This window comes from Mustela lutreola, chromosome 14, assembly GCF_030435805.1.
Source record: "Mustela lutreola isolate mMusLut2 chromosome 14, mMusLut2.pri, whole genome shotgun sequence".
NCBI classification, from domain to species: domain Eukaryota; kingdom Metazoa; phylum Chordata; class Mammalia; order Carnivora; family Mustelidae; genus Mustela; species Mustela lutreola.
Window position 1 is genome coordinate 7,238,496 of NC_081303.1, and position 27,473 is coordinate 7,265,968.

The following is a 27,473-nucleotide window of genomic DNA, read 5'->3' on the forward strand; positions in this document are numbered from 1 at the left end:
TTTTATTTCTCCAGGAAGGGATTCTCTACTATCTAATATGGGTTTTTTTCAAGACCAGCTAGCATCTTTTTAATTGTCATTTTAAACTCTAGTTCTGACATCTTAATAATGTCATATCAATTAGGTCCCTAGCCATTGGTACTAGCTCTTGTCTTTTTTTTGAGGTGAGTTTTTCTGCCTTGTCATTTCATCCAGAGAAGAACAGATGAATGAAAGAACAAAATACTAAAAGGCTAGCAATGTCCCCCTCCCCCACCCAAAATGTACACTCACCAAAACAGAAGAGATCCGAAACTGGGGAGAGAAGAAAGGAGAAAAATAATATATGATTAGGCTGATGAATAGACCAGAGCCACACATTTGGTTTTGGGTGTATTTTGGTCTGTTAGAAGAGACTGCCTCCCAAAATTTTAAAGAAAGAAAAACATATATATACAAAAATAAGGGTAAACAATGATGGAGGGTTGGAATATGACTGTAAAGATGAAAATTAAAAAAGATTTTAAAAAGGAATTGATAAGATAAAAGTTCATTGAAAAAAGAAAAAAAAAAAGAGAATGCGATTAGGATGGAGAGTAGAACAAAGCCATATCCTAGATATAGCTTGTATTTGGTCTGTTAGAAGAAAGTGTATCCCAAAATTTTAAAGAAATAAAAACTTATATGTATACAAATAATAAGGTTAAATACAATGAAGGGATAGAATATGACCATAAACATAAAAATTTAAAAGGATTTTTAAAAAAGGATTTAGAAGATAAAATAGTTAAATAAGTTAAAATAAGAAAGAGGAAAATTTTAAAAATAGAAAAGGAAGTAATAACAAAAAAATTTTTTTTAAAGATTTTATTTTTATTATTTATTTGACAGAGAGAGATCACAGTAGACAGAGAGGCAGGCAGAGAGAGAGAGAGAGGGAAGCAGGCTCCCCGCTGAGCAGAGAGCCCGATGCGGGACTCGATCCCAGGACCCTGAGATCATGACCTGAGCCGAAGGCAGCGGCTTAACCCACTGAGCCACCCAGGCACCCAATAACAAAAATTTTAAAAATTTAACTTTGAGAGACTAAAGAATCATGGGGAAAAAGCCATGCATTCTATGTGCTGCGTTCCTGTAGCTCTGAATTGGTGGGTGAACTTGGTCTTGGCTGGACGTTCTTGCTGATCTTCTGCAGGAGGGGCCTGTCGCTGTGATTCTCAAATGTCTTTGCCGGAGGCTGAACCGCACCGCCCTCGCCAGGGGCCGGGCTATGTAATCTGCTCAGTTCGCACTCGGAGCTTTTCTTCCCTGAGCGCTTTCCGTACGGCGTTGGAGGACGGGAATGAAGATGGCGGCCCCCCAGTCTTGGGCCCAGATTGCGGAGCGCTCAGGGCCGCACTCCTCAGTGCACCTTGCAGAAAAGCCGTCAGTCCCTCCCATCTCCCTGGTCTCAGCACGCTCCGAGCTCCCCCGGCCTGTGACGGGCTGTTTCTATCTCTGGCACCAAGCCCTGTTTGGAGTCTCCAAACCCAGCAGATTCCTGCCGCGCTCCTGCACTACTCCTCCTAGAGAAGGTGAGTCTCCCCGGATCTGCCACTCGTGGGGTCCCTGCTCAAAGAGCAGTGCCCCGACTGGGCGTCAGATCATGGTTTAAGGTAACCCCAAGCTGCGAGCCCTCTTCTTGGCTCTGTCTTTGCCCCCAGCTTCCCCGCTCTGATACCTGTGAGCTGGGCTGCGCTCAGACACCCCCAGTCTTTCTGTGACCCCAAGGGTCCTGAGACCACACTGTCCCCGTGAGGGCTCCACCCCCTGCTTAGCCTCTGGACTGACGTCCCTCTGTGGAGCAGACTTGTACAAGGTCCGATTTTGTGCCCTGTTGCTCTACCGCTTGCCGGGATCCAGCCCCCTCCCCCCCACGGTTTAGCTTCCTGTATATCACCTTGCATTCACTTCTTGGCATGTCCTACCTTCCAGAAAGTGGTGGTTTTTGTGTTTGTAAAGTTGCTGCTATTCTTCTCTTCCATCTCCTGTTGAGCTTGTAGGTGTTCAGGATGGTTTGATAAGTATCTAGCTGAACTCCTGGGACCAGACGATACTTAGGTCTTTTGCTCCATCTTGTGCCACCTTGCTTCTTCCTCCTCCTGCTCTTTCTTCCTCCCAAATAAATAAATAAATACAAATTTAAAAGCTTATTTTACAGTTACAGTAATTTGGCTGTACCACCGGCTCCATAAGGGCACGTGTGGAATAGACAGAATAAACTAGAAAAGAAACCTAGAACCAGGTCCACGCACACATGAACACTGGACAAACCCAACAGTGGCAGAAGGAAAGTCTTTCACTAAATAGTACTGAGGGAAAGTTTGTATTCATTTGGAAAAGAAAAAGAAATTCGACCTATGGAAAACATTTATAAAACCTGACATAAAGGAAAAGCCAAAAAGACAGAGTAACAAATTTGCCTATGCCAAAATTAAGAGTATCTTATCACCAAGGAAGGCCACTAAGAAAGCAAAAAGGAAAAATGCATCAGAGTATAAGAAGGAAAGTAATTATTTGCAACGTATATAAAAAATAAAACTCAAATCCTATTTCAATTTAAAAAAAAAAGATCCACTGATAAGAAAAGAAGCATATGCAAAAGAAGAAAAGCAAATTGTGAACAACAGATGAAAAAGTACTCAACTTGATCCATAATGAGTACAAATTAAATTGATCATGAGCAAGAGCATGAACTCACCGGACATTCAAACCTAACAATTGTACGTGTCAAGTAAAAGTGAGTACCACACTTCAGAATATAACTCTGGTTTATTTAGAAAGATTAAAAATGTGCACAACAAGTCTCTGTTTCTGGACATACTCATACATGTGTGCACTGCAGTGTATATACAAAATTAATCAGGGCAGCGGGATTATTCATAATATTAAAATATTGGAAATACCTAAGTGTTCATCCACAATAGAATGGATAAATAACAAGCGATGATAAAGATGAACTAGAACTACATGCAGAAGCTTGGGTGGAGGGGCCCCTGGGTGGCTCAGTGGGTTAAGCTGCTGCCTTCGGCTCAGGTCATGATCCCAGGATCCCAGAGTCCCGCATCAGGCTCCTTGCTCCGCAGGGAGCTTACTTCTCTCTCCGCCTCTGCCTGCCTCTCTGCCTGCTTGTGTGCTCTCTCTCTTTCTCTCTGACAAATAAATATATAAAATCTTTAAAAAAAAAAAAAAAAGGTTTGGAAGGAGCTTAAGCATGATTCTGAGAAAAAGAAGCAAGTCGCCAAGAAAAAAAAGCACGAGTTTAGTAAAGTTTTTCAAGAGGTAAAATGAAACTATTTTAGAGATGCATATATGTCAGTGAAATTATAAATAATAGCAAGAAAGTGATGAAGTCAGGATGGCAATTGCCTCTGTGAAGGAGGGGTGGTAGGAAAAGGCCTCATATAGATCTCCAGGGTTCCCACAGGGTTCTTTTCCTGGACCTAAGTGATGGGTACTTTACAGTAAGTTATTGTACCTACTGTATACTGTTTTGTGTACTTTAATTTTTTTGCATTATGGCCCTTGATTTAAAAAAAAAAAGAGCACTGTATATATTTCTATGGAAGAATTCTCCAGCTATACGTTGTGAAAAAATAGTGTATAGGAAGGTATAAAAGTGTACAGAATTTACTAGTATTTATGGACAGGAGTGGAAGAGATGAGGCTTTAGAGGGACAGACAGCGTGACCCAGACACCGAAACACTGTCTCTGGGCAGGAGAAACAGGAGGCCCAGGGACAGGGTCAGAAGACTTATTTACTCTAAGACCCTTTTGTTGTGTCTTTTGAATTTCATATCATGTGAATGTATTACCTTTTCAAAATAAGTAAATAAAAAAGCTGAAGGGCAAAGTACTTTTCTAACAACACTAACCATCCTTGTCCACGAGGGGCCGCTGTTCAATGTCTTTTTAACTAGTTCCTCACCTGCAGGCTCCCTGCTCTCATCAGGAGGTGAGGAAGTCCTTCTTACTTTATTTTACACATCATGTTCCAGGAAAAAAAAAAAAAATCAAACAACAACAAAAAAACACACAAGAACCCTCAATTCACAAATATGCACCCAAAGTAGATAATATGCATGTAAAATGGGATGAAAGAAGACAAAGTGGAGAGATCATAGGAATTCAGGGATGAGTTTTTTTGTTGTTGTTGTTTTTTTTAAAGATTTTATTTATTTATTTGACAGAGAGAGACAGATCACAAGCAGGCAGAAAGGCAGGCAGAGAGAGGGGATGCAGGGCTCGATCCCAAGACCCTGAGATCATGACCTGAGTAGAAGGCAGAGGCTTAACCCACTGAGCCCCCAGGCGCCCCTGTTTTGTTTGTTTGTTTTTGTTTTAATTTTTTTTTTTTTTTTAGAGATGAGATTTTTTTTTTTTTTTTTTTTTAAAGAACGGCATTAAACATCTCCCCTGGAGTCAATGCACACATTAGATTCTAAAGTTTCTAGCATCTGATGCCAAAAAAAGGAAGTATGGTTAGTGACAAATTCAAAATCTTTCTCGGGAGACAATTAATACGAAAAAAAAAAAATCTTCCTGGCGGTCTGTTAGAGACAATCCATGAGGACGCTCTAGGTGTGCTTCCTGACTGGTTTTAATAACTGGAATAAATCATACAGCAGTTGTGACACCAAAACGACCTCACTCTCCCAGAGAATTGTAAGATGCTTTAGGACTTCAGATGGGGGAAGTTTCATTCATGGTTAATCGTGAATGAAAAAGAAAGTAAGTATCCATGCAGCAGAAAACAGAAGAAGAAAAGCCGGAAGACCAGGCTTTAAAAAAAATTCCCTGTCTTACATGCAAGACAGCGAGTGGCTGTCTTCACGTGGCTGGATTTTTCAAAATTTGTTTATTGCAGTGAATTCTTTTTGCTTCAGCTTGAGCTGATTGTGCTTCGAGCCGCTAAGGAGTTAAATGCTGTCTTCTAAGTTCAAGGGGAAATTAGCTCTGCTCAAACACAGAGCTGGCTCGCAGGACAGGGCTCTGGGCAATATAAAGGCGGGGAGCCAGCCGCCAGGAGACACAGTCTCCTTTGTGACAGGAGCTACAACAATCACAAAAATACTTTGGCAGTTATGGATTCATCTGACATTCCAAGGAAAAAAATAGCTGTCATTGGTGGTGGCTTGGTAAGACTCTATTTGGATACATTATCCCTGTTAGTGGTAATTATATTATTATTAGTCTTAATAATTATTGTAAGTCGCTTGCACTGACTGTCCATCTTCTTGTGAAACTTCTCTGATACTTAAACACACCTATTTTAAATATGGTATTAGTGGTGATTTGATCTTTTCTGCAAAAGGTATTTTTATTTCCATTAAATACAAAGGTGTCTGTTTTCCCTGCTCATTTTGGTGTAGCATTTCTTAAAAACAGAAAATCAGAGCAAATTGAATTGGATGCATCTCCATGTTGGCTATGTTTTTAAAACAGAAATTAGTGTGAGTAGTCATTTTAATCCAAGCGTTTGCCTCCTTTGGTGAATAACTCAATTTATGCTAATAATAAGAATAAAAGCAAATTCAAAATTGTTATGTAGGATGTTGGCTAGTTATTTATTTGGGTCCTGGGGAATAGCACCTGCTTGATGTCCTGACTTATTTGGGTGATCCCACGGAGAATGTTAGGTGGTGGAGTGAGGGGCTCCCCTGTCACTGGGCACAAGAGACGAAACTGCAGAGCCTTACCTCACACCTAGAAGATGTGGCAGGGGTCTCTTATCTGCTGCCATTGTTATCTTACCAAAGCTGGTCTGTTTCATGTGGTGCTGCCCCAAGTAGATCGTATTTTTCTCCCCTCAACAGAACTCTCTTATTTTGGAATAAAAAAAATCACTATTGATAAAAGCTTAACCATTTTGTTTTCGCCTTTCCTGTACCCATTTATAGGCTTTTAGCTCGTAGGTATTCATTTATTCATTTACTCAACAAAAAATTCTTCTTCTTCTTCTTTTTTTCAACAAAAATTTCTTAAGAGCCTTGTATGTGTCAGACACTGTTCAAGGCTGCATAGAAATTGGTGTAGTTCATACCACACATTTATTTATCAAGTCTATGCTGATTCTTGTCTTTCGTTCTGCCTTTCTTAGGAGCTTTTCACCCAAAGCACTATGACAGCTCCTCTAACATTTCTGGTTCTAGATCTCAGTTTGCTAAGGAATGCTGTCACACGTCATGTGGGTCAATGCATGTGACACATGTTGTCATTTCTTTGGGTCTCAGTCCAAGTCTTTCCCATAAAAATTTTGCAGGAAGTGAGATTTATGTATTCACCAAAATGTCACTGCGTGCCCACTATTTGCCAACACTGTTTTAGTTACCAGGAATACAGTGGTGAACATTCCTGGGAAGTGAACGAGTGGAGAAGAAAACAAATAAATCATTTCAGTGAGAGACAGACATTGTAAAGAAATGCAAATAGGGGAGGACTGCAGGAAGTTTCTGTGGGTATCTGTTTAGTCTGGTCAGGGACAGCCTCTCTGAGGGGCGTATATGACCAGAGACCCGAATAGAAGAATGCAACCTTGTGAGGGGCTACAGAAAGCATTCCAGAGAGAGGAGATATCTAGAAGAGAACCCCTGAGGTGTTCAAGGAGCAGACAGAAAGGCAGAGAGAGTGAGGCTAGAGAAGAGGGGCCCCTGAGGAAGGTGAGCTGGGCAAGAAGATTGGGTTTCACCCTGAGCACAATGCAAAACCACTGGAGGACATTAGGCAGAAAGTGAGCTGTGATTTCTAAAAGATCCCTTGAGCTAGTGTGTGGTGAAGGAGTGGAAATTTTAAGACAAGATAGACTAGTTAAGACCCTGTTGTGTTTGTCTAAGACTCAGACTATGGGAGCAGCAGGGACACCTCTTAGAATGCCTCTTAGCAAAGGGGAGGTGACAAATACGTGATTGCATAGGTGATTTGGGGACCCATAAAAATGTGGGTGTCACCCGTGGATTTCTTGCTGAGTAACACTTAAATTCTTGTCATGTAACCAGTTCATTACCTGGGCACATACCTGTGCTAGAACGTAGAAGATATGTATTAGAAGCAACTAAAATTCCAAGCACCTGGGTGGCTCGTTGGTTAAGTGCCTGACTCTTGATTTTGACTCAAGTCATGATGTCAGGGTTGTCAGATCCAGCCTTGAGTTGAGCTCTGCACTGAGCGTGGAGCCTACTTAAGATTCTCACTCCCCCTCTCCTCGTCCCTGCTCATGCTCTCTCTCTCTCTCTCTCTCTCTCCCCCCGAAACAAAACAAAACCAAAACCGAAGAAAACTCCAAAACAAAAACTGACTAAAATTACTCTGCAAAGGAATCACCCACCCCATTGCAGAGGCTCATGCCCAGGAATCGTGTTTGAGTCCCCTTTTCATTTTTTTTTTTTATTTTTTAAAGATTTTATTTATTTATTTATTTGACAGAGAGAGATCACAGGTAGGCAGAGAGGCAGGCAGAGAGAGAGGAGGAAGCAGGCTCCCCGCTGAGCAGAGAGCCCGATGCGGGGCTCGATCCCAGGACTCCGGGATCATGACCTGAGCCGAAGGCAGAGGCTTTAACCCACTGAGCCACCCAGGTGCCCCTCCCCTTTTCATTTTATGTGCAAACCTCCCTTCCTCTTTTACTCCACCTGTAAACTTTTGTGGCTCTACCTCCAACATCAGTGTCAACTCTGGCCAATGCCACCACCCGTCCAGACCATCATCAGCCTTCATCCACCTCCTTTGTGGTGCCCAGCTTCTACTCTTATCCACGGACAGTCCATTCTCCACCGAGCAGCCACAACCATCCTCCTAAAACCTAAGTCTGGTAACTAGAACTCTTTGCCAATAGTTAAGTAGTTAACTCTTTGCCAATAGTCTTTGTGATGGTTTCCCCTTGCAAATGAGATAAAACCCAACTCTTTATCGAAAGGCCCACTAGAACTGAGCCTGTCTACCTGCTTGGCTTCATCATTTCCCTGTTTTATGTTTGTTTGTTTGTTTGTTTGTTTGTTTGTTTTAATATTATCCATCAGGACCAGAAATTACATACCTTATTTATTTTTGAATTTTAGCCCATTAACTATCTACTCCAACTAGAACACAAGCTTATATTTACAAATGCACCCCAGTGGCTGGAACCATGTCCAATGTGACTTACTGTTATTATTTAGTTAGTATTTGATAGACGGATGAACGAGAGGGATGGAAAACTCTCTTAAGGATCGGACGATGAAGGAAATGTCGCAATAGACAAAACCTTGAATACTGAGCATCTAATGAAACAAAGTATTAAATAAAGCAATTCAAGAAGGTTAAATTAAAACACAGAGGACAAACTAATTTTCTCACTCAACTTCTTTCTTGTATCTTTCTGTTCACCTTTCCCAATCTCTTCCTGCCAATGGGCCATATCCTAGTGTCTTAAACTGTCTAACGCATTAAAGACTCTCCCCAGCCCCTAAAGAGAAAAATGCAACAGAGTTGAGAACTTTTCCTTTGAAGTCCAAAGGAAGGTACCTGTGTTGTGCAGTCAGCTAAGTGTCCAACTCTTGATTTCAGCTCAGATCGCAATTTCAGGGTCAAGAGATCAAACCCGATGTCAGGCTTCCCATTCAGTGTGGAGTCTGCTTGAGATTCTCTCTCCCTCTGTCCTTCCTACTCATTCTCATTCTCTTTCAAATAAATAAGAAAATCTCAAAAAAAAAAAAAAAAAAAAAGCCCAAAGGGTACAGTGAATTCACATTATTTTTTTTTCAGTAGTAGCCTTGCCCACTGAAAAATCACCCTAAGAATTTGTCCTTGCCTCACTATAAGAGATCATCTGACCCCATGATAGACCAATTAATTTCTTTTCTTTAAAGACCTGTCAAGTCAAGGAGGTCAGAAATCAACAGATCAAGGAAGCAACTCTTACTGAGAAATGAAAGGTGACAGAAACTAAACCATGATCTTAAGCTGGTGAAAGTTGTTGCTTTTTTTTTTTTTTTTAAACTTTAATCTGAATATTGAGGAAGATCACTGTATCAACTTAGACATTTTCCTCCTTGTGTGCAACACTGCTCCCCAAGTCCCCAGCCAATGTCATTACTAAAGGATCATTTCAGCCTGTGAAGACCTCTTCTCTCCTGGAAATGTCGACAAAGTTGTTTGCCTTTATCACATGCTGCATCCTATAAAAGTTATTCATATACATGGTTTATTTGCCCATAAAATGTATTTAATTTTCTAAATCTTGAGATTGTTTTATCTTTGGGTCCCACTCCCTTCCCTTTTATAAAGGTCATCTCAGGGCCTTATACCGTCAAACACACAAAATATTTTGTGTGTGTGAGTTTGCTTTCAGAAATGGGGAATCGTGTGCTTACAAGTTGTGGGCAATTAAAAGAAAGACAATGTTTTCCACCAGGATGGTGTCCTAAGGAATGTCGTCCTTGAAGGATGATCTTGAAAATGGATTTGAAAAACAACCGCTCCCTTTCAGGCTGGAAGAAAGTCTATGGGGGTAGCTTTCTGATTCTGTAGCCTCTGGTGGCGGAGGCAGGAAGAGGAAAACAGCCCATTAGTGGCCTTACTCTGTGTTAGTGATCTCTTCCTGTTTTTACAAAGTGGCAAACCAGTGAAGTCAAAAGAAAGTCTAACTAACCTGTCTGGTATCCTGAAGCTATGTTCATACTCAGGTCCGTGGTTTTCAGAAATGCTGCTTCTGGTGACTGTTTGCAGTGTTTACCTGTAGGGTAGAAACAAGCAGAGCCATGGTGAAAATGCTGAAAGCCACACTTTCAGCAATAGCTACAGCTCCTTGAGCCTCATTTTTGGGGGAAAGCCAAGAGCTTTAGCTGGAAGAGCTACTGAGGATTCCAGGCTCAGCTGTAGCCTGCCATCCAAGCACACGTTCAAAGAGGTATCACAGGGTAGCCTTGAAGTCTTTCTTCTGTCTCCTCTGCCCACAAGCGGCCCCACTACACATTGTTTAGTGATCCGTCATCCCTGTGTTTGACCAACAAAATTCTCCTGGGAAAAGTATTGAGAGGGTGAAGTCTTTCAAACCATCAGAATGAGGAGACACATTTATGATCCTTATGACTTGGTTTCCATAATCGTGCCCATCTCCTAGGATTCGAGTCAGGTTAGTGACCTCTGTTCATGAAATTGCCTTTGAAGCAACTTCACCTTGACTCTGGGAGAGCGTGTCACAGGCATATTTGCTGGAGTCCCTCGTGGGTTTATAGGGTCAGAGTGGTCTTGATGCTGGGCTGGCTCTAGACTGTGTTTTGTCCTGGGTTCCTGGGATCTCTCCACCTTACCGCTCACTCTCTACTCACCTGAATGGGACAAAGCAGTTTCTGACAGTGAGGGTAAGGCATCAGCCGGAAGCCCAGAAAATCACTCAGAACACCAGATGGCTATGTCTTTTAACTCTGAAATTCGACTGCTTCCTTTTCACACTTCCTTATCCACTCATCTTTAGCTTTGTTCTCAATCTAGCCGTTATAAAAACAAATCAAATATCACCCAGAATTTTCCCTTTTGCCAAAGTCAATATCTAGACACACAGAGACCATCAAATGTTTTATAGCTTGGGGCAAGGCCTCTATTTCGGTCTTCTGCAAAGGTTAATGAGACAAAACATGTAAAGGACATAATTACTATGAGCCTTTATTATTATTTTATTGATATGAAAGTAAATTAAACTCTGTTCCCTCCACTCTTGATTCCCACTCCCCAGACACTGAGCCCTGTATGTGAGAAACGCTCGCTTCCTTCTGCACTAGTATCTAGGACCTTCTGCCAACAGAAGGGGAGTGGGTTTCTCTGTGACTGTGGAGGTCATCCGGAATTCGCTCCAAACTAAGGACGAGTCTTGATCCCGTGCTCTGGTTCTCCTCTCAGTCTCTTGTGTAGCTTCCCTTGTGCTCCGATCCGACTCATCAAAGGCATTTATCCTAGCTGTCTCCCTTCTTATTCAGCCATATCTCTGCTTCTTCGGGAGGTTTGGCTAATGCCTTCAGATTTTGTTGCTACCCCGACAGATCGTTAAGGTGTCTTGTAAATTCGGCTGTTACCTGTGTGATACAGAGAACTTACCCTGCAGGGCCTGCTTCATTTACTGCCTTGTGAGCTGCACCTGAGATGAAACCAGGAACTTGAGGCAGCTCAAAGCTTAACTGCCCGTTTTTCTTTCCTTGGCCCCAGATATGGTCAGTCAGTCTGTCCATGACCCACGCGTGCACCTGCTCATGAATCTGTCCACTCAAAGAGGCCAGCTACCCATGTCTTGAAGCTGGCCTCAGGGAGGTATTGGCTTGAGACAAAAAAACTGTCCTTAAAAATAAAACAAAATGGAATGAAGAATCTTTAACATGGTCTCTCAGAAACACCCGGTCTGGAGGCTGTTCAAAACTCACAGCAAAACCGTAAAAATAACTCGTCCCGCGCACCCTCGGTTTCTCCCACCTGCTTTGCAGCTGTTCCAAAAACAAACCCAGAGATCCGACCCACTCCTCCGGCCCTCGAGGCTGGCAGCGTCCCCTCCCAGCTTGTTTGTTTGCCTGCCTCCTCTGCCCTCTGTCCGCGCTCGTTCTGCTCTTCTCTTCATTTCCGCCTGGTGCTGCGGCCCCGCCGCTGCTGGGGCACCATTCCATTACTGCAATCCCAAAAATTACATATTAAATATAATTAAAATAAAATAAAATAAAAATCTTTTTTTTAAAGATTTTATCTATTTATTTGTCATAGAGAGAGAAGCGAGAGCAAGCACAGGCAGACAGAGTGGCAGGCAGAGGCAGAGGGAGAAGCAGGCTCCCTGCCAAGCAAGGAGCCCGATGCGGGACTCGATCCCAGGACGCTGGGATCATGACCTGAGCCGAAGGCAGCTGCTCAACCAACTGAGCCACCCAGGCGTCCCAAAATAAAATAACTTCAATGTCCAAATATAAGGGCATTGCGATTGTTTCAAATTCTGATTTAAAATATTTTCTGCAATGGAAATATATTCACAGTATCCTATTTATTTATTTATTTATTTTTTTAAAAGATTTTATTTATTTATTTGACAGAGAGAGATCACAAGTAGGCAGAGAGGCAGGCAGAGAGAGAGAGAGAGAGGAGGAAGCAGGCTCCCTGCTGAGCAGAGAGCTCGATGCGGGACTCGATCCCAGGACCCTGAGATCATGACCTGAGCCGAAGGCAGCAGCTTAACCCACTGAGCCACCCAGGCGCCCTCCTATTTATTTTTTAAAACAAAATCACAAAATAAAATATACAACATGGTACCATTTTTAAAAGAAGTATTATATATTTATATATAATACTTTATATATATAATATATATCCATATATGGATATATAATAAATATCCAATAATTTATATCCATAGAAAATTTTAACACTGTAAGATTGTGGAACACTAATTTTTTCCTTCATGTTTATCTAATTTTCTATTTTTATTAAAAAATGCTGGGTTCTTACTAAGTATCAGGTATTATGGTTTGGACTAGAAATAGAAAGAGTGGTAAAATATAAGCCCTAGAAATATTATTACTCTCAGGGCACTTATAGCCTGTGGGAAAGTCAGACGGGAATGTAAATAATTCTGTTCTTTGTGGGAGATATCAGAACACATATATTCACGCAGACATTTGTGGCATTACAGAAGAAAAGGCAAATAAGTCTTTTGGAGGAAGAGAGGTATCAAGAAGAATTGTACTGAGAATAAGAGTCTTTTTTTCTTTTAAAGATTTTATTTATTTATTTGACAGAGAGAGATCACAAGTAGGCAGAGAGGTGGATAGAGAGAGAAAGGAGGAAGCAGGCTCCCCGCCAAGCAGAGAGCCCAATACTAGGCTTGATCCCAGGACCCTGAGATCATACCTGAGCCAAGGGCAGAGGCTTTAACCCACTGAGCCACCCAGGTGCCTGAAAATATGAGTCTTAAAAGAAGACAAAAGCTTTTCCAGATGGAGAAGGCAGGAAAGGATTGTTCAGGCAAAGGGAATATTATATTCAAAGGCATCTAAAGTGTAAAAATGCATGGTATATTCAGGAAATAAGCAGTGGTTTTGGTATGCCTATTACAGATAGGGAATGGCAAAAAAATGAACTGAATGAAAAAGAGAAGTTGGGGTCACATATAAGGATCTTTTCGGTCATATTGAAAATTTGGTACTTTTCCCCGAAGATTTCTGTGGAGCAAATAAAGGGCTATAAGACAGAAAATGCATCCTCTGATTTTTGTTTCCGGAGACACCCAGTCTATGGAGCGTGGCGTGGATAGGTAGAGACTGGGAAGCCGACACCATCATTCAGGTGAAAGGTCATGAGAGCCTTGAAAAGAGAATGGGGGGTAGGATAGAGAGTCTGTTTGGGAAAGCCTCAAGGGGATCAACAAGACTTCTTGTCTGATTAAATATGTATTGGCAAATAGAACGGGATGTTCAGCGTTCCCTGAAGTGTCCTGGTTGGGTGAACTAGTGGGCAGTGCTGCCAGCCTCTAAGCTATGGAATCCAGAAGGAGGAGGAGGAGGAGGTTTGAAGTTCGAGGGAGGTGAATGGGTTGGATTTGAGGCACGTTGAGATGGAGAAACCTGTAAGACCCCCAGGTAGAAAGAGGTTCGCTAGTCAGAGATGAGTTCACAAGATGGATCAAGGCTGGAGGAAAAGTCCTAAGAGCCCCCACAGAAAGCATCAGGGAGGGAGGAAGGTTGAGACTGCTGCTTGCCCTCAAAGACCACATCCAGGTGATACAAGCTGGCGTATTCAGGGTAAGGTTTAAAATTAAAAACTCAGAACGTATGCAGTTCTGGCAGATGGAACCATTACCAACAAAGTGTGAAGACATTTTTATGTGCTTATTTCATGGAAAGTGCAGTTAACATCCTGGTTCTTTTCATTCCATTCATACGCTCAAAGATCAAATTCTTGAGAAATCAAAATATAGTTGGATGAGTGGGAGGTATAAACAGGCTTTTCTGTTTGGGGACAAACTCAGAAAAGCCTAGGAATCTTAGGGAGAGTTTTATACGCTTCATAAAGTCAAAGAGTTGACATGTGTTTAACATGCTATCAGGTTAATTTCAAACACATTATAATCACAAGGCATAAAATGCATGACATTTTTATAGTCACAGTGCCCCTCCCTACTAGGATCAGCATTTATAAATTAAAAGATCCAGTTTTCTCATTATCATTGGACGTCTGAATGATCATTGCTGGAGAGGTCACATGGAACCCACAGAAATTTGGCAAATCCTCTTGATAAAAGCAGGCTGGCAGTGGGGCGCCTGGATGGTTTGGTTGTTAAGCTTCCGCCTTTGGTTCAGGTCTTAATCCCCGGGTCCTGGGATCGAGCCCTGAGACCAGCTTCCTGCTCATCGGGGAGTCTGCTTCTCCCTCTCCCTCTATCCCACTCCCTCTCCCTCCCCATGGCTCCTGTGCTCTCTCTCTGTGTCACTCAAACAAATAAATAAAATATTTAAAAAAAAAAAAAGGCAGGCCAGTGAAACACTGGATCATTTACATAAAAGAAATTTTCAAACAGTGTTTCTAAATGGTAAGTTAGGTGCCCATAGAGCAGACCAGGGTGGGGTCCACCAAAACCCATGACTTACAGAGAAGGAAGTAAGAGGAGACGGGAAAAGAAGGCAAAAAAACAGAACAACCGGGTCAACCCGGAATTACATAACCGAGGAATCTCCTCAGAGCTCTGCTTATGCACAAACAGGCTAGACTAGTTGTTATTAAAGCTTTTAATTTGCAGGGACACCTGGGTGACTCAGTGGGGTAAGCCTCTGCCTTCAGCTCAGGTCATGATCCGGGGGTCCTGGAATCGAGCCCTGCATCGGGCTCTCTGCTCAGCGGGAAGCCTGCTTCCTCCTCTCTCTCTGCCTGCCTCTCTGCCTACCTGTGATCTCTGTCAAATAAATAAATAAATAAATAAAATCTTAAAAACAAAAAAGCTCTTAATTTGCAGACTATTCTATGATCAAAACAATCTACTCTTGTCAACTTTGGATGCCTCAGAACAAATAGACGTTTCACCATTGCCTGTGAACTTGAGAGAGCTGTCCTATCCCTGTCAGGGCAGAAGTCCCAGAACTCCCATCACACAAAGTGCGGATTGCTCCCAAGGGTCCAACCCTGTCCCGTTTCCTCTCCCCTCACCACCCTTATTTCTGGTTCTGCTCAGAAGCCGGCTGAGCCTTAACGGAGAGTCTGTGGGGGGCTCGCCTTGGTGTACACACGTTTTCCTTCCCATTTGTATCTTCATGTCTAATCAGCCTTCCTACCCAGCATAATGCTAAAGAGGCCGCTGACCGCCCCCACAAAGCACATTTTATAGAAAGAGAGGAGGGGAAATAAAAGTAAAGTGGAAAACACTTTATTAGCCATGTTACTAATCCTTGTGGCTGGACCATTATAGTATCTACCGGTATGCCTTCATTTTAGTTTTAGTCGAACTTTAGTTACACAGAATTGAAATTACAATCTTTGTTGTTGTTTTAAAGATGTTATTTGCTTATTTGTGATAGAGAAAGAACACAAGCAGGGGGACCAGCAGGCAGAGGGAGAAGCAGGCTTCCCACCGAGCAAGGAGCCCAATGCAGGACTCCATCCCAGGACTCTGGGATCATGACCTGAGCTGAACACAGACGCTTAACCGACTGAGTCACCCAGGGACCCCTGGAATTATAATCTTTGTTTCAGGACATATTCTGAACACATCGTGGGCTTGGAGAAGACTTCTATTGACTTTTTAAAATTAATACTAAAAAGCAGCAGCAGCAACTGAACTCACCCCTCAACCCTAGAATCTGCACATTGCTAGTGGCTTGTATTAACTTCTGCTTCTCCCTCACCCATTGTAAGTGTATAAGCATTGCCTGGAATCTTGTGTTTATGATTCTCTTGCATATGTGCATGTGTGTGTCTTATGTATATATGATATATTTATCTCCTATATGTACACATAAATAATATACATACTCCTAAAAGTTATGTAGATACATGTATCCAGGATTCAGCTTCACTCATCTTTATTTTGTCAGAGTATCGTGCAGGATGAAGTCGTCTGGGACTTACTCTTCTCGTTTATAGCATTACTAAAATACTCATATCATTGCCTTTCATTGTGTGAATATACCGTAATTGATTTGTTCACTCCTCCCTGATGGCCATTTGGGCTGTTTCCAGTGTTTTTGTTTGTCTGTTATGAAAAGTGTTCTTCTGAGCATTCTGGCATGTGTCTCCCGAGTACATGCCCTGAGGAGACAAGGCAGATTTGTTGGGGATGTGGTTGACGAGGTCATTGCCAGTGGTGCGTAAGAGCTGCTCCTGGCCCTCATTCTCTCCAGCACTTGATTTTTCATGAACCAAGATTATATTTAACCTTACTTCCAAATTACTTCATGTAGCTTTATTCCAACATTCCTGACCCTGCGGGTCCCCTGATTAGTATCCCTCCCCGTCCCGCTCCCTACCATGAGAGGAGCGGTGAGTGTTACAGGCTGTGGAAGAAAAGGGAGCTTCTGAAGCCTCTCTCCTTTCCTAAATGGACAGACTCCACTTAGCCTTTAATCGCTTCCTTAATTGTTTCTTAAATGCCACAGAACAATTTAGCCTTTGGAGGAGATTAATTTTATTGTATCAACTTCACTGTAACCTTCCAGTTTCCTTTTCCCTAAAGCAAACTGGCTAGTGCTAGTGCCTTTACTAGATATTTTTTAACACACACAAGGAAGGAATGTAGATAGACTTGCAGGTTTTCATAAATCAAAAGAAAACAGAGAAGGAAGAAAGATTTAAGTTGTCTGTGTTTACCAGGAGGAAATCCTCTGTGGTTGAAATCAAAGGATCTGTGATTAGTGAAACATAGAAGTGTCCAGGGCTGTGCTGGAAGAGAGTGAGAAGTGAAGGAAAAGCTGTTGAGACACACAGTATTCTGTGCCGGCACCAAGTCATGCTGTTGGTTGAGACGGCTTGACCCCTGTTGGGAAAGTGATGCCAGCAATCGGAGAGGAAGTCATTTCAGATTAAGGAATTGAAAGCAATCAGATGGAGGGATTAAAAGGAATACAGTTTGTCATGATCTCTTCTGACACATCAATTCTAACCGTTAATGAGCTCATAATTTCAGGAGTGGCTGCACAGGGTGAACTGGTTTATTTATTATGATTTTGGTTTAGAGCAGTTTTAGGTTCACAGCAAAATCAAGAGGAAGGTATAGAGATTTTCCAATATCTCCACCTCCCACACATACTAGCATCCCCTATTATCTGCATCTTCCCCCAGAGTGGGATATTTTGTGCAAGTGATGACCCTACATGGACACGTCACCCCTCAAAGTCTGTAGTGTACATTGAGCTGCACTCTGTGTCTTTGGACAAACGCATGGTGACATGAAGGTACCATTAGGGTATCATACATAGTATGATCCGTTTGTTTATCCCCCACTCCAACCCTGGCATATTTATTTTAACAAAATAATTGAACATGGATTTCTTGGTTGGCCTTACATAATACTAAAAATATGTATTGCTTTGCAAAAATTAAATTTGAAACCTTTCCACACACTTAATGGTTTAAATAGGGGCAAAGTTCTTAAAATAACTATCACCAGTCTACAGAAACAGAATGATAGGAACAAAGTTTGGTGGCCACAGTGTCAGTGAATGGTGAGAGGAGCTCATGCTTGAATCACTGGATTATTTAAAAAACAAAACCCAAGAGAAACCAAACAAAACCCAAACATAGGTGCTCCATGTCAAGGTGCCCTGGAGCAGAGGAGTAAAACCCGGAGGAAATAGAAGAGGAATCGGGTCTGCCTGTGCCCGCACCCGGCCTGACCAAGAGGCCCTAAACTCTGACCAGGTGCATGGCCCCCTCCTCAGCCCCCACATATACCAGGGAGCTGCTGAGAACCTCGGAGACCTCCCACCTCCCAGATGTGCCCCCAGCTAGCTCTGTGATCTTTCTCTCCCACGTCTCACTGCTACCTTCCCTTCCAAAGCCATCCTCCCTCCTGTTGCCATCCGTCAACCCCTGAGCCTCTTGCCCCCGTCCTGAAGACTTTTGTACATTCACACCATCTGTTATCTATATCCCAGCACTGCCATCACCCTTAGTGACTCTCAAAGTTCACATGGTTGACCCACATGAATCTCCAGCCCCTTTGTCCTTGACCTGTATGCTTCCAGTATCTTCCATCTCCACCATACTTCAGCCTCCAAGTCCCATGGCCCATGTTGGGCTTGGACCTTGTCATCCCACAGAACTGCCCCATTGACTATAATAGAGCTAGACCTCAGACTCTGATTAAAAACCTCCTAACTCCCTCCTTCAGTGGCTAGTGCTACATCTGCTCTTCACAGGGACCGCCTACTTCTCCCCGCTCAGAAGCCTTCCTCTGTCTTCCTTCCATGTCGTCCAACTTGGTGTTATTGTCCCTCAATCCACCTAAAATCTTCAAGTCCTTGCTTTCCAACCCATCCACATGGCCCAAACCCACCCTGCTTGGTTTCAACCCTCTGTAGAGAAATCCAGGTGGTCCAAAGCTGTAAGAAAAAATAGAACCTAACCTCACATCTTGGTGTCACTATAATTCATAGTCTTTACCTTCAACTATATCTTCAATGATATTCAAACACACTTCTAATTTATTGATGAAGAGCTCATGTTCTGGAACCAGACTGGATCCACTTGAATCTCCACACCAACTCCAGCCCTCACTAGCTGTGGTGTCTTAAGTAAGACACTTCACCTCTCTGTGCCTCAGTGACAGTGCCTGTAGGACAAGAAGACAGCAGTACCTCCTTCATAAGGCTGAAAAGATGAAGTTGAGTAGAGTGGTGAACATAACAACCACTTCGTGGTTATCGTGCATGAGCGCTAGGATTTCCTAAACGCCATCTCTCTGTTTCCTTCTTTCTAGTAGATACTTTCAATCTTTGTCATGTGCTCCTTCTTGCTTACAACCCTCCTCTTGACTCCCCCACCCTTATTTGGCACATTATTTCAGTCTCAGTTTATAGTTTGTTTTTTTTCCAGGAAGTCATACCCCATCCCACTCCACTTCCCTTACTTGGCTTGAGGGTCCATTTTCAAACTGCTGCTCACCTTGTGTTATAATCGACTCTAATCCTCTTGAAAAGCCTGCGTTTAATTTGTTGTCTGTAGTATCTCTAGCACTTAGCACAGGGACGGTACATAGGAAAAAATTAATGTATATGTGTATTAACTAAAAATATACAAATAATATTAGAAAAAATGAAGACCTAGACAGGACTGCGAACTCCCTGAGGGCCGCTATTTTCTCTGGATCACTTCTTTTTTTATAAAGATTTTATTCATTTATTTGGCAGATGGAGATCACAAGTAGGCAGAGAGGCAGGCAAAGGGAGACAGAGAAGCAGGCTCCCTGCTGAGCAGAGAGCCCGATGCGGGGCTCGACCCCAGGACTCCGAGATCATGACCCGAGCCAAAGGCAGAGGCTTTAACCCACTGAGCCACCCAGGCACCCCTGTTTGTTTCGTCTTAACTGAATTAGGTGTCATTGAGCGCAAGGACTTAGCTGGATAATCTTTAGATCCCTAAAGTTTAGTAGATTAAATCATACATCATAAATGGTCAATAAATTTTGACTTGGTTTCATTACAAATTTTATTTAACAATGTAATCTCTCTCTCATTCATTTATACATTTGACAAATGCTGATCAGGTACTTATTTTGTTGCAGACACAATAGTAGAGGCCAGGGATCAAATGGTGACCAACCAGTGTGCAGCCCACTGGGGCAGACATATTGACCACACAATCACCCTAAAGATGTGAAATTTCGATCAGGGTAAGCTCTTGGTATTATTTTCCAGGGCTACCATAACTAAGTATCACAAACCAAACGGTTTAAAGAACAGATTGTTATAATCTCACAGTCCTAGAGGCTAGAAGTTCAAGATCAAAGTATCACCATATTAGTTCCTCTTGAGGACTGTGAGAGAGGGATGTATTCCAGGCCTCTCTCCTGGGCTTGCAGAGGCCCAGCTTCTTCCCATGTCTCTTAATATCATCTTCCCTCTCTGATGTCAATGTCCAAATTCCCTTTATAGAAGGACACCAGTTGGGTTAGGGCCAATCCTAATGACCTAATTTTAATTCAATTATCTCTGTAAAGACCCTCTCTTCAAAGAAGTCATACCCTAAGGTACCAGGGTAGGACTGCACAATGTGAGCTCGGGGGTGCACAAGTCAACCCCTAGCATTTTTCAAAGGAAAAGCATATAGAGCATATAGCATTGTGAGAACTCAAGGAAGTCAAGGAAGGCTTCCTTGGGGAAGAGATCCAAATAGCCAGTCAGTATATGAAAAAGAGGTTAACCTTTTTAGCAATCAGTCATGTGCAAATTAAAACCACACACATTCCTATTTTACCTATCTACCGTAAGATTTAAAAGTTTGAGAACACCAAGTGCTGACAAAGATAGATTCTTGGAAGCTGCTGGTAAGAAAACACATTAATACAAAATTTCGAAACACTTTGGCATAATAAATGTGAAGATACATAAACCTTTGACCAGGGATAAAGCTTCCATGTATAAAAACCTAGAGAAAAATTACACAGGTGTGTATCAGGATCCAGGTACAAAAATATTCTTTTAAGCATTGCTTTTTATTTATTTTTGAGAACGAGAGAGAGAGAAACAGTGAGTGAGCAGGGGACGGGGCAGAGGAGAGGGTGAGGGAGAACCTTAAGCAGGCTCCATGTTCAGGGTGGAGCCCAACTCTGGGATCAACTCAAGACCCTGAGATCATGACCTGAGCTGAGATCACGAGTCGGAAGTTTAACTGACAGAGACACACAGGCACCCCTGCAGCTTTGTTTTTTGTTTTTTTAATTAAAAATCAATTAACATATAGTACTAGTTTCAGAGGTAGAGGTCAGAGGCATATAATACCCAGTGCTCATTCCATCACGTGCGCTCCTTAATACCCATCACCCACTTTATTCCCTCACCCACCTCCTGTCTAGCAACCCTCAGTTTGTTTCCTATAGTTAGGGGTCTTATAGGGCTTTTTTCCCTCTCTGATTTTATCTTATTTTATTTCGCCCCCTTCCCCTCTGTTCATTTATTTTGTTTCTTAAATTCCATATATGTGTGAAATCATATGCTATTTGTCTTTCTCTGACTTATTTCACTTACCATAATACCCTCTAGTTTCATCCATGTCATTTCTGGCAAGATTTCTTTCTTTTTGATGGCTGAGTGATATTCCTGTGTGTGTGTGTGTGTGTGTGTGTGTGTGTGTACCACATCTTCTTTATCCATTCATCTATTGATGCACATCTGGGCTCTTTCCATAGCTTGGCTATTGTGGACATTGCTGCTATAAACATTCAGGTGCATGTGCTGCCTCGGATAACTACATCTGTATCTTTGGGGTAAATACCCAGTAGTGCAATTGCTAGGGTGAGGGTAGCTCTATTTTTAACTTCTTGAGGAACCCCCATATTGTTTTCCAGGGCGGCTGCGCCAGCTTGCGTTTCCACCAACAATGGAGGAGGGTTCACTTTTCTCTGCATCCTCACCAACATCTGATGTTTCCTGAGTTCATTTTAGCCATTCTGACTGGTGTGAGGTTGTATCTCATTCCTGCAGTGTTTTTAACAATATCCCCGGGCCATGTTTCATAATATAAACATTTATCAAATCATTATATTGTATATATTAAATTTGTACAATGTAACATTATATAATGTCAATTATGTATCAGTAAACATGGGAAAAATATCCTTAGACCAGAAACTAATGTCCTTCAACAGCACAACAGCTAAATAACCTGAGATGTATGCAATGAAGAACCATAGAGCAGTGAAAGTGGACGGCCTGGAGTTTATGTACAATCATATAGATGAATCTCAGAAGCATTTTGTTGAGTTAAATAGAGAAGATACACAAGTATGATTCTAATTATGTGATTCAAAGGCAAGGATGGGATATTGTCAGAGTCAGAATAACATTTACTCCTAGGTGAAAGGTTGGGGGTCATAACTGGAGAGCAGGTGGTGGGAGCTATGGTGGGCTGTGATACTCTGTTTTCACCCTCAAGTGGTAGTTACATGGATGTTTGCCTTCTAAGTATTCTATAAAATGGACACATGATATTTCTGTATGAAAGTCATATTTCACTATAAAAAAGTTAAAAAAGAAAAACACCAAAGCTACCTCTGAAATCATACCATTTAATCTTGAGTTCATCCCATTATTTTTGCAAACAATACCTTCCACTAGGGATTAAGTAAATCAGTTGCACAGCCAAGGCTGATACAAGTATCACTATGCACAATGTTGCATTTTGCCCGTAAAAATTCCCTATATTTGTGAAATCAAATAAAAATATGAAAAAAACCTGCTTTGATTCTCAGGTTGGATCATTAAATGCATGCTTCTTTGCAAAGAGGAATTTCCAAGTTGACGTGTATGAAGCTAGGGAAGGTAAGACAATACTGAAAATCGTGAGCTGTGAAAATTCTGATTCTCTGACATCTTTCTCTTTAGATTTTAAAAAGAAAGTTTTTTTTAGGAAGAGGAGCTTAGTTTTGTTTTGGTTTGGTTTTTTGCAGCCTCAGCTATCTAAATTTAATTTAATACAAAATCACAACTATTAGTGTTTTCTTTAAAGGAGATAACAGTTCTTTTAATTTGGTTCTGATTACACCAGTTCTTTAGGTCCTGTATCTTTTCCTGTCCTAAGATATAACACGGCGTCTACTTTCAATGTCTTAGATATCCGAGTGGCTAAATTTGCACGGGGAAGAAGCATTAACTTGGCCCTTTCTTATAGAGGACGGCAAGCCTTGAACGCCATTGGCCTGGAAGATCAGGTACCTTGTTCTTGCCTTTTCCTTGTAAAAGATAATACTTGCCATTTTCCAACAACTACATACTCTTGATTTCAGCCTGGCTTGAAGCATGGTGTAATGCCAAGAACCTTTGATGAAAATGCATTCCGCAAAGGTTTTCAAACTTCTAAATTTGGTCAAGAGGGTGAACATTTGACACTTGAGGCAGCTGGGGGGACTGGAGCATGATGGGGAGAAGACGGAGCCTGCCACCCCCCACCCCCTCGTTGATGGCCTCCGACACAATGGGCTGTTGGGTCTCGGCCCATGGGATGTGCAACTGAGGAGGCATCGGGTGAGAAGAGGATTGCGATCCCCCCCCCCTTTTTTTTTTAACCACACAGGTCCATTATCTCTTCTCCACAATTCTGAACTCCGAAAAGCTCTGGAAACAGAAAGCTTTTCATCACCCATTCAGCAATAAAGTTGACCTGATGTGAGGCCTTCCATGGCCTTCTAAATACTCTCATGGAGTATGAATTTTTGCTACAGATATCTTCTGCTCAGGATGGGGTGCTGACCCAACGTCCGTGGGCCGTGCTGTGCATGGGCACGCACACTCCATTATCTATCTAAAATTTGAAAACTTCGAACCCGGAAACCAAAGGGTCCCAAGAGTTTGGATAAGGACTGAGGGGTCTGTAGATTTTCCCAGTGGGGTCTCAACATTGCCCAACTTCTCATTGTCTAGAGTGTCACTTGGAAATGTAAACAGAAGTCATAAATTTTGCTGATGGTACTTTTGCTGACAACATGTCTTTGAGATGGTAACACGGGTCCCTACAGGTGCCAGTTCTAGTTCCACAGATTTCCTTAGATATGCGTGTAGGAAAACACTCTGCATGGGGCTTCAGGGCTCCAGGGTTTTCCTCCTCGTGCATGGCTCACTCAGTTTTGTGATCGTGAGAATATCACTTATAACTTCCTTGATGCTAAACCCTTTTCCTGAATCATAACAGGTGATTTAGACCAGATACAATTTAAGTGAATTCCAAAATCTAAAGGTTTAAAAAAAAATTCAAAACCTAGAATTTGCAGGAACATACTTTTCATCCATTAATCCTTTGCATTAATTTTTAATTTTTTTGAAAATATCCGAAACATCACATTTCGAAATGGATATCTATCTGATTTGTGTGATGCTGCACTGTTGTCACTGAAATTGGTGTTTCCGGCTTTATTTCAGATTGTATCCCAAGGCATTCCCATGAGAGGAAGAATGATTCACTCTGTTTCGGGGAAAATGTCTCCACTTCTGTATGGGACCAAGTCACAGGTCAGTTGACGCTGAAGATAGTGTTTGCTTCCAGTTGAGTCTAACGTCTGGAACTTGACACTTGCTGAATGGTCCTTCTTTCCTCTCTGGTCCTATCTTCGGCCTTGTCTGTGTCAGTCTAGCATTCAGAAACTATACTAGTTAACAAGTTAATTGATAGGGGACCTTTAAAATAGGGCTTGGTTGCCAATAACCATTCAATAAGAGTTAGTTAGGGTCTTACGTTCTATTAGGCTCTTTTTTGCCTATAGGCATCAGTCACGGTGACCTGGGACCCCTTTCTCGCCCATCTCCTCTCAACTACATAGAGAAGAACACCATGTGTTTATGGCCAAGCATAAAATGCAAGAACAACTCCAGAGGGTTTTCCCCAAACTGACTCTCTTGCCCCAAATTTAATTATAATGGAATTTATAGGATGAACCAGAAGTGTTTTCAGTGCTGTATAATTTCTACAACAACAGAGGCCAGATGGTGAGGTAGTTGACCAAAGAAAATCCATTTTCTGCTTTGTGTTCTTCTTGTCTTTACATAGTAACACACAGAGTTGGGGAAAGTATGTATTTTTATCTAAAATTTACACCTTCTAAGTTTATTGCTTTGAGAGAGAATGAATGTACCAAACATCTATCAACCAGAGAAAAACCCAACTTGCTTTTCCAACAAGGCCTCATTTTAGGAAGTGCAGAACCCAAGGGAGGTTTGTGTTGAATCTCTGTGCTCCCACACATCTCCCACTGCAGGTGGATTGGCAATTCTCAGATTCCGCTGGGATCTTGTTAAAATGCAGAGTCCGATTCTGTAGGGCCAGGATGGAAGCTGAGATTAGACGTCCCAAACACACACGGTGATGTACGTGCTGCTGGTCTGTGGGCCACATGCTGGGCAGCAAGAGACAAAACACAGGTGCTCATGGGAACGAGTCTGTGTGGCCTTGAAGCACCTCACACCCATTAGGATGCTACTGTAAGAAAACAGAGAAACAGAAAATAGTTATTGTTGGGAAAGATGCGGAGAAGCTGGAACGCCTGTGCACTGTTGATACGAATAGAAAATTGTGCAGCCAGTATGGAAAACAGTCTAATGTTTCCTCCAAAAATTAAAAATAGGATTTCCATATGACGCAGCAGTTCCCCTTCTGGGTGCATATCCAACAGAACTGGAGGCAGGGACTTGAAGAAATATTTGAACCCTCATGATATTATTCACAACCGTCAAAAAGCAAAAGTGACCCAAATGTCCATCAAGGGATGGATGGATAGAAACACAATGTGGCGGACACAAATGTAAAGGTAACAGAAAATACATATTGTTTCCTGCCTCTGGTTCCTGGGCCCACAGAACTCCTAAAACAATTGTAGTTTCCTGAAGGATAAAAGTACTAGCAGACCTTTTGTTCTAATATTTAGTCTTTGACTGTGGTTCCTTAACACAGAGCTCCTAAATCCCTTGGAATTTCCTGGGTGATAAGAGTATCTTTTGTTCTAAAGGGGTAACTGTTGGTGGGCTCCTGGATGGGGGGTGGTCACCAGAAAGACCAAGACATAATTAGAAGCTTGGAATTTTCCCCAGAGGAGGGAGAGGGGCTGGGAGTGGAGTTAATGATTCATCACGTCCCTGTGAGGGAGTCTCCATAAAAATCCCCCAAAGTATGGAGTTTAGAGAGCTTCCAGGTTCACGAACACTCAGAGGTGCCAGTGGAAGGGTAGCCCACCCACCCGTAGAAGGCAAACACATCTTTCCATCTAGATGTTTCCTCTGTGGCCTTGATCATATCCTTTTCTAATACACTGATAAACAGTAAATCAACTGTTTTCCTGAGTTCTGTGAGATGCTCTAGAAAGTTCTTTCAACCTGAAAAGGGAGTCATGGGCACCTCTGACTTAAGCTGACCGGTTAGAAGCTCAGGTGTAAGCTACATTGCCATTGGCCTTTGGTGTGTGTGTGATGGGGGGAGGGGTACAGTCTCTTGGGACTGAGTCCTTAACCTTTGGAATCTGAGGCTATCTCCAGGCAGATGGTGTCGGGACAAATCGTGGCACAGCCAGCTTGTGTCACTGAGAAATTGCTTCATGGAGGACGCCCTCTCCCCCCCGCCACATCTGTTAGCCGAGTGTCGTGCGTGTGGTAGTAGATGAGAGTAATGAAGGCGTTCCCCAGAGGAGAAGGGGGAGGGGTTTCTATATGACATGCTTTAGAATACTATTCAGCCTTAAAAAGAAAGAAAGAAAGAAAGAAAGAAAGAAAGAAAGAAAGAAAGAAAGAAAGAAAGAAAGAAAGAGAAAAAGAGGAAATCCTGACACCTGCTACAACATGATTGGAACTGGAGGGCTTTATATTAAGTGAAATAAGCCAGTCGCAGAAGGATACGTGCCCTATGACATTTATGGGAGGGCTCTAGAGGAGAGAAGTGCGTGGTGGTTGCCAGGGCCTGGAGGGAGGCAGAAATGGGGAGCTGTTCCTTAACGGGTAGAGAGTTTCCGCTGTGTAAGATGAAGCGTTCCATGGATGGAGGTACAGACGGTCATGCAGCGTGTGAACGTACCGCGTGCCACCGACGGAACACTTAAAAAGAGTTAAGATGGTAAATATTATATAGTGTGTGTTTCGCTACGATGAAAGTTCGCTTAAAAAGTGGTTGAAAAGAAAAACGCTCCAAAAACAAAGCGCCCAGGGGGTTGCAGGGGAGGTGGCGGGGAAGGATCAAAATTTTCCATTTAGCAACTTTCTCAAATAATAACCCACTGATTTTGGCGTTATAAAAACATACGTACCGAGGTAATGCATGAGCCAGGCAGGAGGAGGAAGCGGAAGCAAATCTACTGACCATCCACAGAAAGATAAGCATCATTGGGTAGTTAATACGCCCTGTTTCATGGGCCCCAACTTGGGCTTAGTGCTGTAGGAAAGAAACACAAGATGTACACACGCAGGCAAGGGTAAGCTGGACACATTAACTGTATCCTTTCCATGAACAACTGTCCTCTTGTGCAAGATGCCCTGTGCTTGTGCTACTTAGCCAGGACGGGGAGAGGCGCTTGCAACCTCTTGAGGACAGTGGGTATTCAAGTCCTTGCGGAAAGAAGCTTCTGAGGGAAGCTCAGCAGGGTGGTTCGGAGAGGAGGTAGCTTTAGTTTTCAGAGATCTCACAGAGAAGGTGAGCTTGGAGAGGGACATTTTATTTAAATATCAAATCGGTGCCAAAATAACATTTTCCCAATTAAATGAGGGTCCATTGGTGAAGAGGAGTAGGGTGAGACCAAAATTCTAAAAAAAAAAAAGGAAATCTTTATGTGCCCAGTGTG

The 27,473-nt window shown here is 42.4% G+C and overlaps 1 protein-coding gene and 1 long non-coding RNA gene across 2 annotated transcripts in view; one reads left to right on the top strand and one right to left on the bottom strand.

Moving 5' to 3' along the window:
• The window catches only part of KMO (kynurenine 3-monooxygenase), a 68,070-nt gene that overhangs the window by 16,355 nt on the left and 24,242 nt on the right, over positions 1-27,473 (top strand). Inside the window, 3 exon segments of the mRNA XM_059146703.1 lie at positions 22,416-22,485; positions 22,777-22,874; positions 24,079-24,168. Of these exon segments, the coding sequence (XP_059002686.1) occupies positions 22,416-22,485; positions 22,777-22,874; positions 24,079-24,168 (258 nt within the window).
• Positions 882-11,395, bottom strand: LOC131815072 (uncharacterized). The gene is made up of 4 exons (XR_009347549.1): positions 11,087-11,395; positions 9,645-9,728; positions 8,519-8,694; positions 882-2,129 (listed from the first exon to the last, which is right to left on the bottom strand). It is a non-coding gene; the product is annotated as an uncharacterized LOC131815072 (long non-coding RNA).